This window comes from Pholis gunnellus, assembly GCF_910591455.1.
Source record: "Pholis gunnellus genome assembly, chromosome: 5".
Lineage (NCBI taxonomy): Eukaryota > Metazoa > Chordata > Actinopteri > Perciformes > Pholidae > Pholis > Pholis gunnellus.
In genome coordinates this window covers 11,001,173-11,019,862 of record NC_136531.1, presented here as the reverse complement: position 1 = coordinate 11,019,862, position 18,690 = coordinate 11,001,173, and the positions used below count along the sequence as shown (strand labels likewise).

Sequence of the window (18,690 nt, the reverse complement as noted above, 5' to 3'; positions counted from 1 at the left end):
CGTACAGGTTTGATTTTACTGTAGTTTAAAAAAATAATTCAGACAGTGAGAGTTGCAGTAGCCCCAGAAATCCCATTTAGGAGCTCAAGCACCACTTACTGGTCAAAGACAAGAAGTACACCATGTACTGACTGCCATTTGACAATACTGTGATTGTACACATCAGAATATAACAAACTGAAATATATAAATTAACACGGCTTGGTACATGTGATAAATTGAAATGGTATCAAGTGAAAAACACAACTCCCTCTAATGAATGAAGTACTGGCTTTTAAACACACAACTGTTTATTAGAAATCACTTTTTTTAGATTCAGTATGTTAACAGACGTACATTTAGCTGTAAGTGACCAAATAATCATGATACAGAACAAACCCAAAGCTAAAATAAATCATTGTAATAATCATCATAAATCATCATTATCATTGCAACAGTTTTCAGAATGACAGTTTTCAACATAAAGTGACAAAAATACAATGAGGTACAACAGACAACAACTCATTTTGGTACGGCGTCTGCTTCAGGATGCCAAATGATAAAACACGTTTTCCTCCTTATTCCACAGTGAAGTCTAGAGTGTATAAACCCTGCTTCATTTTGAAATAGCAATTAAAAAGTCTAAACCTTTTTTGTCTTCAGTACACAGAACATTAAGGTGTCAAATGGTCCATAATTCATCTTACTCCTGCACCTGACAAATTATTCATGCCAAATGTCAACATTTTCCTCACTAATTTTCTCAGTAAAACTAGCAGGAGATCAAAGATACAGCATGTTCTTTATGGCCAAAGAGTATTATTTTAAAGCTTTTCTCACTGTGATAAATACAGTACTATACTCGTGCGGTTGGCAACATGCTGATGTTATAGAGCAGACATGTTTTTGCTCTAAAATTCTTCTTTTTTAATATCAAAGTGTATGCACGGGAAACACACATAGACAAATCTGTTATTTTGTTGTTGCGGTAGAATTAAAACTTTGGCATTTTGAAAATCCTCAGTAAAATATATGTATGATGCAGAAAATATTATTTATTTATTCATGTGAATAACCAGAGCATTTGTGAGTCTTGTCACTTATGATCTTCCTAACTAATGTCAGCTTAGGGGGGTTGTTGAATAGCTTAATAATCTTTATTTAGCTAATATGCAAGGTCAATCCTGCACATAATAATAATACTTTTAATAGAACTTCAGTATTCGCAATTAAGGATGCAAGGATTGTTAAACAGCTCTCTCTTTACTACACCTGATGTTATCAAAACGATATCTGACAACAGCATGGACCCATTCAGCTGTGCTTTTTAGTCATTTTTGAGCAGCCAATGGGGATTTATTCCACTTTATGTCGGGCCTAACATTGTCTCTAAGCTGTTCAAAATCACAATTTAGCCATGTATCCATTAAACAACAAGGAGGTAGATACACACAATCCATCTCCATGATTAAATAAGTATTAATTGACGATTATAGTTCCTGATGATAAAATAACCTTTTATATAGTTAATTAGAAATGTAAATATAGAACACTGGTTATGATCAAGCCTACTTTGACATTAAGAGTACTCTCCATAGATGCTAAGTGACGAATATGCAGCAGTACAAGTGGTGCTTTTCATATTTCCCATTAATATTCAAATCAACTTGACGATAACCAATCACTGGTGTATCTTTCTGTTTTATAGCCATACTGCCTGCTTTATCCTTGAGATTTTCCTGCATATCTCAGTTAACAGCTGTTTCTATGAAAAAAAAATATATAACCCCTTTCATAATTTAAAAAAAAAGTAAAAATCCAAACCTGTTACATCAATCTCTACCCCTCTACGCCCTCTACATGCCGCTCTCATCCAGTCATGACAGGGAAAGACTGACACACAAAAGCTTAAAAACTCTCTCCCTCGGGAGAATTTGATAGGATGAATATGATGCTAGGCCGTTTTCTCGTTCTCACGTCAAAAACCGTGGCAAATTTAGACCAAACACCTTTATCCATCCCTCCTCATTCATATTTATGAGAAGTGACTGACAAACTCATTGTCTGGTAATTACAGTGTGGTGAACCTTCATTGTTTTAGATTGGTAGAGACTGAGACACGCTGTGCTTTGGCTTGCTGCACTAATGCAAACCTCTTTCATGTAGATATTATTAGTCACTGTTTGCTTAGCAACCACAACACATGTCTGATTTTTTTTTTCTTTTTTTTTTTTACAAAGAATAGGTTTTGCACAGAGTTTATTTTATTTCGGCTGCAATGTTTTTTTGAAAGGGTGAAAAGGAGAAGAAGACTTAAAGGACACAGGGAAATTATTTTCTCATTATTGTGTATGACTCTCAACATTAGTCATTTAACACTAGTGTTGTTAAGTGATGCCAACATCAGATGTGAAATCAATGGAAAGTACAAACCTGTAGAAGCAACCTCACATGATCACACTCTCACAAAACCATCTTAAAGGACCACCTTAAATGTACAATGTTGGGACACTACTAATCTCTTACTACTTAATAAGTAGTGATTATCATATTCTCAAAAGAAATGTCTATCTAATCTAAAAATCAATGCAACTCAATAGGTTGTGTTGGACAAATTAATCCACCCTTAAACATATAAATAACCTACAGCTGTATGATATAGCAACAACAATATATTAACAAAAAAACAGAGAGAAAGCAGTTAAAGATTTGAACAGCAGGGGGCACCAGTAAATTGCAAGGATTAAACGTTAGAACAGTAACTGAAAGAAATAGAGTCAGAACAAGAACAAATCAAATATTAGATTTGTCTGCAATTGTTTGTGCAGACATTGTGTCTTGATGGATGATTGTTACCTTTTTTGTCAGCCTGTATTTTTCTTATTTCTATAAAATCAGACATGCATAATGCTAAAAAATGACTAGCAGAATAGTGTAATATGTATGTAGGATCTGACTGCCATCTAATCTTCTGCAAACATTAAAGAGGAATTTCACAAAGCTAGACTCAATTATCACAGACCTCACACGATGCAAAATGACCGCCAGCCTGGTTTCCTCAAATGATGAGGAATTCTTGCTACTTCAGTAAGTCAAATCGGCTTTTGCCGTCTGTTAACACTCAGAGTAACACAATAGAACAACATGCAAGCCTATGGGAGTTCAGCCAATATCAATATATCACCTCAAGTGCCAATTATACTCATTAAAGGTCTAAAATGTGATGAAACTGCAGGCTAACAGCTTGGAAATCATTATCACACTCACTGCACAGCAATGCAACTCAACTGTAAGTGTGCAATTTATCATCAGACAGTCCAGCTATGAAAATGAGTGTGTGCAGTCACACAAGAGAGGCCAAATACATAAATAAAAAACATTTTGATTTCCGTGAATAAAAACAGCAAACTGCTGTTATTACAGTTGGCACTAAACAAATTGATCAGTATTCTGCAGAAATGTACAATGTCAACTATAGTGAGGAATTATTATCTAATTTCTCTACTGATACAAAGATATATTTTAAAAGCTTGGCGGTTCGGTCCAACGGCCATTAAATTGTTTCTTAGTGTTTCAGACACAATAAAAAAATTAAAACTAGAAAATAAACGTTTTTTTGAACTCACTGTTTGAATTTATTTGTCAAATTAAAAATGCAACATCTAACATGAGCAAATGAAAAAGTGTACGTGTTTTGGCGTGATTTGTTTGCACAGTGTAGACAGAAAACGCTTTCTGACACCTACAAAAATGCTCTATTTAATAAAGTAAATGCATGTGAAAAATATATGCACTAGACTATAATCATTTTAATCATCTTACATTCAACAGATTGATATCATTTATGCCGAATATCCAGCAGATGTTTCATGTATAACAGAATACATTTAAATGATTCTCAATTTGTGTCAACTGCCACAATAATGAGTGTAATGTGCAACTCATGTCTGTACAGGAAGGAGTATATTAATCTTGAACATGGAGATATAATGAAGGACAGAGGCGTTTGTGTTGCAGGCAGCTCAGTGTATATATAGCCATTGGTTGAAAAGATTTCTGAATGGAAATTGATTTAGCTGACTGCAAACACATTAATGTCCCAGTATAGCGATACACAGGTCTTACAGCAAAACCCCATGTTTCACAATGACAACGATTATCCAGTTCTCTGCATTCTTTGCTTGAGCCATGGATGTTGCCATAGTAACACAAGTATGTCTTATCAAGTACGGCCCTTGTGATTTTTCACTGCAACTTATTTAGGCTGTTCACTGTAGGTATGACAACAGGCTATTGAGTTGTTGCATTCATTTCCATGTTAATAGAGTTAACAGCTGTTGTGTGTTAGCTCAACCTTTGATCTTGCCTTGTCACATTGTTGTCAGCTAATATTAAATTAGGCTAGTAATAGAGGCTTTTTATGCAAATGATGTAAAATGCTTTAAACCTATAAATAGGCTTAATTCAGCTGAGAGGTTGGTTGATGGTCTCTGGGATATTAAAACATGTTCTGCTGCGCTTTAATGATTAGATTGTGAAAAGCCATTTATGATAGAGGATTTTTCAAACGTGCTGATTGTTAAATGTTCATTTCTTTCATCATTATCACAGTATTTGGGATTTAATACCATCATGGATCAGCATGCATAAAGCAGATTTTTGCAGTTTTGTTGCTTTAGAAGCTAAAATGTAAGTCTGGATTTCACGTAAATTCCATCAATCTCTATATAAATATGAGTGAAACCATCGACTTAAAGCCCCATATCACCAGTCTGGAGAGACATTTGAATCTCTGCAGCATTGTGCTTGCATAGCGTAACCACAAAGTGCAGATCCTATTTGAACTTGGTAGTCACTTTGTAGCTCCAACTCGCCACACATTTACGCTTCCTCCCTCCATGAAAATAATGAGGCTGTTTGATGTGAGACCACTATGGGCCGTGATGAGTGGAGTAGACTGTTCAGGACACATGAAAGCTCTTCAGTCCATTTGGACCATGAGCGGCCATTACGGCGCTGGACCGGGACACCGTAAAGGTCTGCTGACTTTATGAAGGGGTACGGGATTTAATGATGGAGGCAACAGCTAAATCTGTCACCCTTTTAACTTCTCGTGGAAGAATGGAGGAAACATTTCAGAGGTGTTAAACACAGAGAGACCTACAACATTCAAGGGCATAGTGAATGGGCCATACGAGCAGAAGCACGGTCACATTAAAAAGGACTGTCTACAGCTTGGGTGCTGTGTGAGATCACAAATGAAGAGAATCTGCTACATAAATTAAAGTCCTTGATTGTACCAGCTCTGCGACTGTTTAAGTGATTGTTCAACTTCAATCATACTTCTGTATTCGTTCATAATGATAATTTATTTGAGGGTTATTCTTTGCTAGAAAAAATACAGTTTTCATGACCAGCAAAGTGACGAGTCCAAAAATTATCTTTTTTTCTCGTCCAAGGGCAGGAAGCAACACATCTACCTCTCATCATATCAATCTCTTCCTCCTTCACAAGACGCCACTGTCAGTGGTGCCAGAAGAGACACAAACACAGAGAGTGGATGAGTAGGAGGAGGGAGAAGCTGATGGTGATGGAAGGATCAGCATCTCCTCATTTATCTGCAGGACGGCAGAGGAAGAGCCCCAGCTGAGATGGGGTTAATATTTCTCCAGCCTGAGTTCTGGGGGACATTGTGATTTGTCACCTCAGTAGTAAGTCAGAGTCCCAAGAATCTAGTTAATGGTTAGACACAGCATCCTGCCACTGGGCACCATTTTGGCTCCATAACAAAGGAAGACCTGCCTCAGCCACTGAGTACTGAGGAGGACCCTGTCGCTATCTGTCTCACCAAAGATGGCAGTTCCTGATTAGTTAATAGTTAACGGTCATGTGGATGCATCAATCCTGAGGAGTGACAAGGAGTATAAATGCACAAATACACAGACGGTGGGAGCTCAATGCTGATGCTGTAAACATATCTTGTTAACAGGAAGCAGACCCTATGCCGCCACAGCATTGAGTGACAGGATCACTGATGACTAACAGCAACAGAGCCGACTCTTTTTTCCTCTCTTCTGTTTCCTCACTAAGCATTTGTGCTGCTAATTTTCCAAAGCTGAATGTAGCATAAATCCCTCTTAGTATTCTTTGCAGGAAAGTTGATTTACTGGGAACCAGATTAAATGATTTGCACCTTTGACAAAAAATATGCATTTATGCCGTAATGCAGGAATCGGAGGATTGCGAAATTATACATAATACATGTATTTTATGCATTGTAGTATTACATGTCCTTATCTAGCGTGCTACGGTATAAATCACAAATTTCACGTCCCTCAATGTTTTTCGACTATAAATGGCCATAACTCTCCAAAGCTACAAAAGCAATTACAAAAACTACAACCTAAATCACATTGTTAATTCACATGGTGATTGCTTACAACGCAAGACAAGAGACTTTAGGGCCTGCAGTGAGCAGAAAGTGTTTTGATTTTTAAATGTGTGCTGCTGATCTGACTCATACACATGAAAGCCACCATTTGAAGCACAAAGAATCACAGGAGGGGGACAAAACACGTCTCTTTGGGTTTCCAACACTCTACGGGTTTGAGATCAGAGACAGCTTCTGTCTGATACATGGCCAGGGTTTTTAGGCTTGGAAACGTACTGTAGCATACCGTATATGCCCCTGTGTGACCCCAGCATGCCACACTCAGACAGGGAGATACGTCACTCTATGTGCGCCCCCCCCCCCTGTGAAAGTGACAGTCCATCACCAGCTAAAAGCCACTGGGGGGCAGAGCTGGCCATTATGCACTACTGAGGGGGAACCTCGAGGAATAAGAGGGGAGGGGACTGGGTCATGGATTTGCTATGCTTTTAACCAGAGGGGGGTAAAACAGCAGGTACACGCAGGCAGTATTCAGATCCTCTACTTCAGTAAAAGTAGTCATACATGTCAAAATACTACATTAGAGGTAAACTTCCTGCATTAAAAATGCGCGTGCGTAGGTATATGCGTTTTAATGCTGAGCATGGACAAAGTGGAGGAAATAACTGTTTATACTATACTGGACAGTTTAATCTGCACCAATGTAACACAAATATAACTGTGGCTGTCAATCAAACTTCCTGAAGAAAAACGTTCGGTATTTGTAGTGGAGTAGAATTCAAATTAAAATACTCGAGCAAAGCACTTCAAAACGATATAGTATTTTTAAGTAACATAATGCATTTACTCAAGAAATGTACTTTTGCGTATACCTCTGTGGTATTTGTACTTTACTTGAGTATGTCTACTTTATGTTGCTTTATTCTTAAGTGTACCCGACTATTTCAGATAAAATAACATACTTTTTACTCCACCACATGTATCTGACAAATATAGTCATAGTTATATTGCAGATTTTACAAATAAAACATATGATCGACATATAAAATATGATGCAATGATATAGATCCAAAATACCAAAAGGTATACAAAGTACAACTATTATAACTATTATATTATAACCTCAACCTTTTATATACTTAATATTATCCTCAGATGTCAAACAATAATAATCCAATAACACATCTGTACATTCTTGTTTATTATTTAAAGGACAGGTTGACATTTTCTTCCATTCTGTCTTGAAACAATATAGTCAGATGCCCATATGTTCATAAGAGATCACTTCCTAATGTTGCTTCAATATTAGACACAGTCCTTGTTCAGTGCAAAAATACATTCCAACGTTTATCTGAGTTTAATTTGAGGCTTCACCAGACTGAATTAGATCAAATCGATTTCTTTTTTTTTACGTAACCGCTTTTACTTGTAATGGCGTATTTTATAGATTTTGGTATTGCTACACTTACTTTAATAAATGATTTGACTTCTTCCACCCATTAGTGGGAATTATAGCTGTTGTAACTTTACAGTAACAGAACATATCAGACTCTATGTCATATGATTGTACAGCCACAAAGCGGCTGAATAAAGAATAAACATAAAGACTGGAACAATGAGATGGACTAGACTCAAAACATTACGTTTGTATTGACACATCTACAGCAAAACCTTGCTGACTCAAACTCATAGAACAGAATAGAATAGAATAGAAAATATCATAACATAACATAACATAAAAAAGAATTGAACAGAACAGGAATGGGGATCGTCAAGAACATAATAGAATCTAACAGCAGAATAGAAAAGAAAAGAACAGAATATAATAGAACAGAACAGAAAGGAATATATCAAAGAGAACACACCAGAACCTTACAGAACAAAATATAATAGAAAATAACATAACACAACATAATAGAATAGAATAGAACAAAATAAAATAGAATAATCCAAACTAGAATACAACAGAACAGAGTAGCACATATGTTCTTAAACCTTTATAAAGAACCGATGTCTGATTAAATCTGTATGATTTAGGTCACTCATGTACCTGACTAGAAAATAATGAGGCTCTGTGTTCTCTGTTATTTTGTACTAATGGCTCCAATTCAGAAACAGAATCAGAATTCAGTGGGCACTAAAACAACTGTTGCGGCCGAGAAAGCAAACCGCTAACGCTGAAGTAGCTACATTTTGCATACATTTCATGGAGATCCAAAGAGCGATGCTTGATTTTGATGGTTAATTTAGATGCAGAATACATACTGTAGTTGGCGTCGAGGCTGGTGTGCACATGCAAATCGCCGCCCTGCTTGACGGGAGGGTGCACTGTATGAGCTGAGCATGTTCAGCCCACTCATTTTTATACTACTAGTCTTTATGTCCCAGCCCAGCCTCCTCTCACAGTCTCTGATTCCATCTTGGCAATGACAGACATGCATAAACACACACACAAACACAAACACACACACACACACACACACACACACACACACACACACACACACACACACACACACACACACACACACACACACACACACACGTACTAATACACTTCACAAACACTCTCTCAATCGGCCTCACTTCTTTCTCTCAGTGAAAACACACATGCGCAGTGTCCTCAGACTTCGACACATTCTCTCTGCTTCTCTATGGGTGAGCCATCATTATCTAGAGAGAGTGCCAGTGTTTGGCCACAGTATGCCTCCTTCCAGCGTTGAACTGAGCAGCCGAGACATAGGCTGCTGGTAGTGACACAGCTGTCACAGACATGCCTCATTACTGCTGTTGCAAATGTCAAAGCACTAAAGTAATCACTCACGGCTCTACTGGACACATGGCCGTACGGTAATTTATTTTATGGGAAGAGGGGTTAACAGTTGTGTGTATATGGCGATGTTTTTATAGATGAGTGGATTTTACACATTTTTTTATTTATTTCAGATACTTTGCGAGATGGCTGTATGCTAATGTGACAGCAAGGGTTCTAGATATTTGCAACAAGTAATAGTTTTTTACCCACAAGCACAAACTTCCTTCAGAGTCATTACTGTCAATCCAGGATATATATGCACTCGAAGCCTATTTCTGCAACAAACATCAATGTATTTGTGCTGGCCGTGTCATTGTTAACAGGTCAACATAGGTGGGATTATTATAATCACCTCTGACATAAATCATGACTGATTTGACTGATCATTCAGTAGTATTCTGCCACCAGCTGATCGGGTTGAAGGTTAACATTTCATCCTATTGTCACTACAAGCTGCTGTCACAGCCGTCCAAACCATCTTGAGCGACAGTTATATTATATACAGGCCTTGTTGTAGCGTTAGTTATTTTAAGTGTCTGCTAATAACAAGAAAATGTTCAGAAGAACTACCAAGCAAACCAAAACGGAGAACTTATTGTGTTATTATATAGCACACCTACCATGCCGAGCAATATGTCAGAGCTCAGAGGTCTATTTGAGCTCAGTTAAGATCTGGCATTCTGCCTTCGGCTGTAAAAACTGTATGCTTCCATTCAGTCCCAGAAGAGGACAGAGAGTGTCACCTGTGCTATTTGAATGAGGTCAAATGCATTTTCTATTCTACTGCTGTCAGAGTAAAGTTTTTCCTGAAAAATGCCTGTTTAATATGACAGATTATAGATTACAATACACCTTTGGATACAGTTTTTGTTAAATGCTAACGTATTTCATCGATGTATGTTTCATTTGTTAAATTTGTATCTGATAAAATGTGTTTGACACATGTATACAGTAGCTTTCTCTTTGTTCTTTCTTGCTGTGAGAGTCGTGTAAGTAGCAAGCCCATGTGGGCTGGGCACCTTTAGGTGTATGACACTTGAATAAAAGATATTCATTCCTTCGTTATGGAAGGTGGGGGACAAAAGCTAATCAGGTCTGTTTTGATGTAAGAACATGAGAAGGTTGTCTTGATTGAAAATATGTGATTGCAATTTGCCTTTTTTCCTTTAAAATAAAAGAAGAAATTGAATTTGTCTCAAGAATACAATTTTTGGAGGTGTCGGAAACAAACTGTGAACACACATCACATTATCATGTTGATATAGCAAACGTGTTAGTAAATGGTTGCTTATTTAGACATCCAGCAGCAGAAGGAGCAACATTAGCATCGATTTGACTTGTGTTTCTGGCTATACCTGATGAATGTCAGTTTAATGTTCCAATAACTTCTTTTAGCTCTGTTTTTGGTCTCCACCAACTCTTAACACAAAGCTAAATTAAGAGCAGGGATAAAAACAAATATTAAGAGGTCGCATTCATTTCTTGTACTTTTGTGAAATCACGTAGCTTCACCAGCTAGTTACTATCTTTGTCTACATGCTGTTGGAGCAGCAGTGTAGAGTGGGCTTTTAGAATTCTTTTGTTGAAAACAGCTGCCTGCTGAGGCCAAAAACTATGCAATGAGCCGTACGAGTGAATCAAAAAACTAAATGAACAAGTTGTGGAGCTAATACAATGAGCTGAAAGATGCTTAAATGCTTCAAAGAGCTGAGGAGCTACAGTCACTACGAGCGTCCCCTATCACATTACACTTAGTCACGAAAAATACTGAATACAGCATCTCCAAATGATATGTTATGTTACAAGATACCAACAATGTCCTGTACCTATAACCTGAAGCAACAAGCATCTGACATTTCAGACCAACAGGTTGAAAAGAAATGAACCTATGGCTAGAACGCTGTTTATATGGACTTGAAGATTACTGGATCCAGGTATTATGCGGGTCTAAACCTGGATAGTTCCAAGGGCAGCTGCTATGAAGTCATTAATCTAGCACGGGTATGCTCACCGCTTTCCATTCACTTCAGATGCAGCCTACACTGCAAGTCCCTTGAGCTGGTTACCATAGAGATGACTTGCCCAGGACAAAAGTGGCAGACTGGACTCCTTGACCTTAGAGTTCACGTGTAGTTCATGAAGGAGCAAAGACGAAGTTATTTCCTCAGTTCTGTGCTTCGCCTGCTCAGTAACACAAATGAAGAATTTGGGAGCCATGAACAATGGAAAGAATTAGGCACTCTAAAATGTTTGCATAACGAGCTCCTTCTCACCGCAATGGTTCTCTTCTTTTTAATCACCTGCACTCTCCAGACCACCTACACCCTTCTTCATGATCAGATACAGGACCGACGGGCTGATGTATGATCCGAGGAATTAATCTGCTAAGCCTGATTGCCATTACCGCCATGCGATTATGCACCTTGATTACTGAGCCCACCCCAAGGACCATGACGTGCCCCGGTGAACATTTTAAAGGTGCGCATAAAATTATGTGGTGATTACCCCACAATAGATCAATCCAGGCGCGAATGAGACTGTGTGGCCATATAGACCGTCTCAAGTAGGACTGTGATTATTAATAGGTACTTGAGGTGACCTGATACCTGAAGCTTGAACCACTGGAGCGGCTTCTGGTCCTTCATATAGGTAAATAAATTCCTTTTCATACATTCTGAAAGTCATTATTGGATTATTGTTGTAGAGGTAGAATTGTTTGAAGTTCAAGCATGGATAAAAGGGATGTTAGGCTCTTCAGAGACGACTGGGGCTGCACTTGTCCCTCTTAAGGCGGACTTCAGATATGCAATGGCACCGCAGATGTGGATGGGCTTGACAATGAGGAGGACATGCTCCAGTTATCAGCCTATATAATATATATCTACTGGTGGTCAGTAATTGCTTGTGTATGATGCAAAACATAAAAAAACAGATTATGCAGAAAAAAAAGCCTTTGTGTGCCAATCAGCGGAAAAAGAAAGCTTATAAATCATGTACATGTAAGTACATATCATTCTGCGATGACACTTATCCTCAGAATTTGGGCACATCTAATCCTTCACTGTCATTTTTAAGGATTTTTTTTCTATTTAATCCTGAGCCAAAGTACTCATTTGGTACAGCAGATAAATAGTCCCATTGACTTATCCAGAAGCAATCCTACATTAAGCGATTAATTAGATGAGACAATGCATAAGTGAAATCACATCCGTTCATGGTTTTCTCGCTGGTTACATATGCAATATGTTAGTCACACTAACCTTGGATAAACCCCCCCCCCCCCCCCGGTGAAACAGTCCTAATTTTAATATGTTTGCATTAGTAACATCCTGGCAAGGATTTAATGGACTTGATGTGCTACCATTCACAGCAGAGGTGCGCATTCTGAGAAATCATGGTTCTCAGTGGCGGTCATGTGCCCTCTCTGCACAATTACTTAATGGCTTCAGCAATTACGCATATCTACGGGAGTAAAAAAAACATAAATGTCAGTCAGAAAAGAACTGATTTGTGTCTTTAGTCTGCATCAAAGAATGAGTTCGGAGGGTTTATGATATGGCTAACATATTTGATAAAGACAATGCAGCTGGAACTGTACGCACATGCTGTAGATATATCAAGGACCATTTACAGTATGCAAATGTGAATTTGAGCTTTCAAATGCACAAATGCAGAAATTCCATCACTGGCCAGAGTTCAATAACTCTTCAGTCTTCAAGTGTCTGGATAATGGTCACTGTGACTACACATCACTGCAATTCAAAACCTCAACTATCCATCACTGGACAACGTTTGCCACTAAAACAACACGGATAAGGGAGTGCGTGTTGATACTGGTTGGGCCCTGTGCTATTGTAAGTGATGATGAGTGACGGACAGGAGATGATGGGTACATGCTATTTACAGTGCTCCATGTGGCAGCTTGCATTTTCACACTGGTACAGTATGTTTGTCAGCTACACAGACAACGCAGGCACTTACGCACTGCCGTGGGCAAGCATAGTGTTCTGCCAGCCGACTGCGTCATGGGCACATGCATGTCCTACGTACCACAGCGGAGTCCCTGGTAAGACATGCCTGTATAGTTTACAATGACAGATTGTACGATTTTGGCATCCTACAAAGACGCAGAGAGCCCCACGCATCCTGAAATTCCATTTTAAGTATAGACACAAGCAATTTCTTTATAGCCACATTGGCTTACCTTAAACATTACTCGTGCCACGTTTGTTCTTTATAGTGAGACACAAATTGTGTTGCTTTGAAAAAATGCCTTCACTATCACAAAAAGAAGCAATGGCTTATACCACTTTTTTATTCTAAAGAGGTTTCAAGGCACAGAGACTATTAACGGCATTTTTGAAAAAGAGAAGACTTCAGTAGCACCATTCTGTGTGTGAAAAAAACATGATAATAGACCATAATCGCGATCGGCAATTGAGTGGAAATTAATATCCTTTTATTGCAAATATGGATGAGTGAATGAACAAAGGAATGAATGAACTGAGAGCATCAGATCATCTCATTGACATGGCAAGAAAATGTCCTGTTTAACAAGTTTCCTGTAGAGATTACCACGTTGCTCATGGTGTTCATCTCTACATTTAGAACATGAGAAAGGAGATCTTTGAAGTCGAGGGGATTCAGAATCACAGCACTGAGTAATAGGGTATTCACTTTTATGTGTTTGACTCAAAAGCCTTGTGATCCACAGGGCAGAGTTGTGATGTCTAATGTTAGGGCTACAGTGTGGTGCCACAGGTGGACTGTTGTAGTGTATATTTTTGGGAATAGATACACTCATCTGAATGCTCCGATGGGGGGGGGGGGACAGAGACAGATTGGACGAAGGGAGGAAAAATAAATAGTCGTTTGATCATTCTAAACCATGCACAAGAAACTTGCTGCTTCCAGAAAATGTTTATTTTGTTCATAAACTTTTCATAAAAATAACAACATCAATATTAATTTGAAGTATTGTAGAAACTGTGTCTGTACAAAATCTTTACTTGAACAGTTAATATAACTTAAGGCGAGTTAAATTACTTTTTTGCAGTACCCTGTTGGTGACAATTTCACCAAACTCTCCACATTGTTCTTTTTTTTTTTTTTTTTTTTGCTAAAGTGAACATTTCAGCATACAGTATCTCCAGCTAAAGATACCAGGAGTTAAAACCCTTTAATGGTAAAGTCCAAGGTAAAGTCCACAGAAACTCGCAGCAATGTGTGCTACCTGATTACTCAAAAGCAATGTTTATATGATTTGCTAGTCAATTCTAGCTTGATTAAACATACTTCTGTACATACTGTAAAATCATTTATTTTGAAACGCCGTACCACAACTAGTGTACATACTGATCCCTTTTAAATCTAGATCAGCAGTTCAATTAAATAACTCTTATCATACCAACAATGGGATGAAGTGCGAAAAAATTTCTGATATCAAATTGTAACATTTAAAATATTGTGTTACTAAACAATAGCCCTCAAAAACCAAGACATTATTAATGATTTAGAATACATTTCACCTTGATAAAGGACGCTCAAATGTGATAAATGTAAAATATACAGTTAGCTATAAAAATACAAAGAAGTACAGTAATACAAATATATTTATTTCCCATTTATGATATATCTTTCACAATTGTCATAATTCAAACAAGTGTAATACAACACAAAGACCAATGACAAAAACACTGACAGTCAAATGATAAGAAGTTAAACAAACACTAAATTTGATCAAAGATGGACAGCATTATGGTCAAAGCCATAAATATGTTCGCCTACATTCATGTCAATAACCCTCAGTGAAGGAGTACCTTGACAGTGGTTGATATTCCGCTTAAAGGAAAAAAAAACACTGACATAAACATGCGTTTTAAGAAACATAGTCCAAACCATTGCTCTAAGAATGCTAAAAGCAGAAAATAAGAATCTTAAATGGAGATATTAATAATCTGTAAGTGCAATCCATCTAGGCTCTGAGGCGATGGAGGTTGGAGCTGTCCAGATGAAGAGGTGCTGAACAGCAGTCATGCAATGCCGCAGCAGAGAGGTTTTAGCTCTACTGACAGTAAGAGCAACAAGTCACTGTTGATCTGTTTACCGACTTTTACAACCTATGCATCTTTGCATAAAGTCAGCAGCAGCAGGCAATAAGGCCGAAGCAGACCTCTCTCCCCTTCTGCTCCTCAAAAAAAACTGCAATATTTGCAAAACCTCTTGTGCCAGGCATTGGCTTGCCAGTCGAACGAACTCAGACATCAACTCGTATTTAGCTGGCTTATCTTCCAAGACGGAAAGATCCTAATGTTGTATGTGTGGACACATAGCCTTGTCTTCAAATCCCCTCGGGAAGAGTGAAAGTCCATGCGCTGGTGGTCACCTGTGGCTTTATTTCCATTTTCTCCTTCTGTTTCAGGTGTACGCGTCCGTGCCGTTTCCTCTCGTCGCTCCGGGCAAACCGTTTGCCGCAGACGTCGCAGGAAAACGGCTTCTCCCCGGTGTGAGTCCTGGTGTGGGTGGTAAGGTGATCGCTACGGCTGAAACTCCGCAAACAGATGCGGCACTGGAAAGGTTTGTGGCCCGTGTGAATGCGGATGTGCCGGTTGAGCTCATCCGAGCGAGAGAAGCGCCGGTCGCAGCTCTCCATTGGGCAGGTGAAGGGTTTCTCTTTGGCTGGGCCGTGAGAGGCAGCGGGGCTCTTCCTGGCCCTGGGGGGCTTCGTCGCACGGGTGGTGTAACTTTGGGCGAAAGAATCGGGCAACAAGGAAGAATACAGGATGGAGTCTATGGTGCTCGGTAAAGCTGGTGATGTGTATAAGGAATCACACTGATTAGATTGCTGTGGAGGTTCGGGGAAGGGTTTCAGGTTGGAGGAGAGGCCCATAGGAGGTGGTGGGAGGTAATTATTGTAAAGGGGGCTTGAGTAGCTCTGAGAACAGGTGTCAGAGAAACACGGCTCCTGTTTGATACCTCCCTCTACTTTAAACTCCATATCTGGGTTGGGACAGATTGGGGGAAATGTGTCTAAAAGTTCCTTAACATCCATCTGCTGGTCAGGGGGGAAATCACTTGACATCGGGAAGGTTTCTGTCTGGAAACTCGTCTCCAAACAGCCAGACTTACTGAATGTTCCCCACTCGTAACAGCTGCTTTCAAACTCATTCTTGACCACGACAGGGAAAGAAGCGGCCTCTGACTTTGGTTCATCCTTCTTCTGGTTTGGAGCTCGGGAGGAGCCGAAGCTCAGCTGGGAAGTGGACGGGTCTAGAGCCTGGCTGCCGGTCTGTTCATCAGCATACCTCGTGCACGTCTGGTCTGGGGGGTATAGGGGGGGAGTAGGTCCGGAGCAGGTATAGGATTGCCTCTTAACGCCGGGGTCTCCAAAATTGCCGTTGCTGCTGTCCATCGGCGCAGGCGATGGATAAGTTCCCCGACTGTTGCCGCTGTGTTGCACTTCTGAAAGTGGCAGTGTGGATATACCCACAATCTCAGTGATCATATTGAGAAGTGTTTCGGTGCTGCACGGCGCTCCCTGAGATGCCTCAACATAGAAACTGCCAGAGTAGGCGAGCGAAGAGGGGGTGTAGGTGTCTTTTGGGCACTCGCAGGGGTTGAACGCAAATTCCGAGTTGGAGGCTTCGGTTTTGAGGGTTGCAGGGGTTCCTTCTGTTGAATCAGCAAGAGAGAAAACTTTGTCATCGCGAGTGTTTTATATTTGAGAATCTGTGCAAATTTAACGAGGATGACAAATAGGCGTTACGTAAACATTCATGCGTATTTTGGCACAGTAACTGCCTTGATAAGATGCCTTGATATACACGACTGCACGGAAAGAGTTCTCTATCTCCTGTGGTACTCGTATTCATTATATTCAAATTCTCATGCATGCACATTTTATCGACTGTGCAAAGATGCGAACTCACCGTGGCCAAACTGGGCAGGTACCCCCCGCTCTGCATCGACGTAGACCTCCTGGTTATCTTTCCGCGCGCTGTTTTCCATTCCCAGGGAAGAACTGTTGCAATTCTCAAACTGAGGGTAAAAAGAATCTTTCGCATTCAAATCCATATTGTTCAACATACTGATGCACTTAGAAGTCCGTCTCTCCCAGGGAAAAATGTAAAAGGGGAAAATGTAAAACAAATTATACAGACGAATGTTTTCTTTCAACCCCCCTTTTGATGGTTTTCAACAAATGATCCAAAGCAGTCTTTGTTAAAAGGTGTAAAAAGCAATTAAAGGTATTCCTTTTCGTCTCTGCTCCTCGGTGGGTATTTGCTTGCTGTGGATTTCACATCAGCGACTTCCCCTCTCTCTCCTTATATACACTTTGGCAGCTCCCTCGGCCCTCCTCCCCATTCATCAGCTCCAGTGAGAGGATTCCCCGCTGCGTGTAAACTTCATGCCCATACATGGAAAGAGGATGTGACGGAGTCCCCCCTCCTCTAATCCTCCCTCCTCCCATACTGGAGCGATGGAGTCTGACGTTGCAACAAGTGGCGACCAGTGTTGGGTGGTAAGACGTTGTAATGATGGTATTTCTTTCCACAGAAACGATTTATAATTTCAATTAAAATTATATTCAACTGAAGACGGTCTCGTTTCCCTCGGTATCACCATTCACCTCTCAAAATATCACGCTGGAGGTGAAATATCTCAAACGGCGTATAGGTACCTCCACCATCCGCCGGTTTAGTTTTGACCGTCCTCTCATGGTATGAGATGTAAGACCTGGTGGAAAAGTGGACTCCAGCGCTGTTTGACTGACTTGATCAATCACGCAGAGGGACATTCCAGTTTTGGGAGGTAAGAAGGCACGCAAACGCCAGTTCAAGGGGCGTAATAAGAAGGTAACGAGTAATGTGACATATCAGGGAGTCTTAGGTACAGTGTTGGAATATGAATAACGAAATCAGAAACGAAATACTTTTTAGGTCTGAGGTGGAAACTAAAACTTTATCATCTTTTTATAGGATATATCTTGAAGGATATAATACTCATGTAGCCTACATGTCAAAGACACTTTTTTGGAAACCCAGTTTAGAAAACAGCAACACATTTGCAACAGGTTTGTTCCACAATAATAATACATTTTGCATGTGTCTATGTTAATGATATGTTTGCTATATTCTTAAACAAACATTTTATATAAACTTATATTAAGTATTACAAACACAGCGCTATAGTAATTCTATCACACAGTTAAGAAAGATATTGAAGCCTATAGTTGTTACAGCTGTCACGATTAGGCTTTGCCTCTGTGTTCTGTGTGTCTGTGTTACTCCACTCTACCTGTCAGTCACTCCCTCAGCCTAAATCCCTTCACCTGCCTCTGATCATTAATCAAGCACTTCCCCCTCATCAGCACAACTCTTCTCACCTGTTCTTCCCTCTACTTAAACTCCTGCCCCTCAGTCACTCCTTGCCAGATCCTTGTATTGTCTACCCGCCCGTTCGGCTTGTCCTGTCCCGTCTCACTGCCTACCCTGCTGGATTTAAC

The 18,690-nt window shown here is 39.6% G+C and overlaps 1 protein-coding gene across 1 annotated transcript; it reads right to left on the bottom strand.

The window, feature by feature from the left end:
• Positions 1-15,525: 15,525 nt before the first annotated feature.
• Positions 15,526-17,270, bottom strand: LOC306695760 (uncharacterized protein; the record flags this gene model as incomplete). Its single annotated transcript, XM_079159097.1, has 2 exons — positions 15,526-16,856; positions 17,114-17,270. The coding sequence occupies 2 exons, from the start codon at positions 17,268-17,270 to the stop codon at positions 15,526-15,528; spliced, it is 1,488 nt and encodes a 495-aa protein (XP_079015223.1).
• Positions 17,271-18,690: the final 1,420 nt, after the last annotated feature.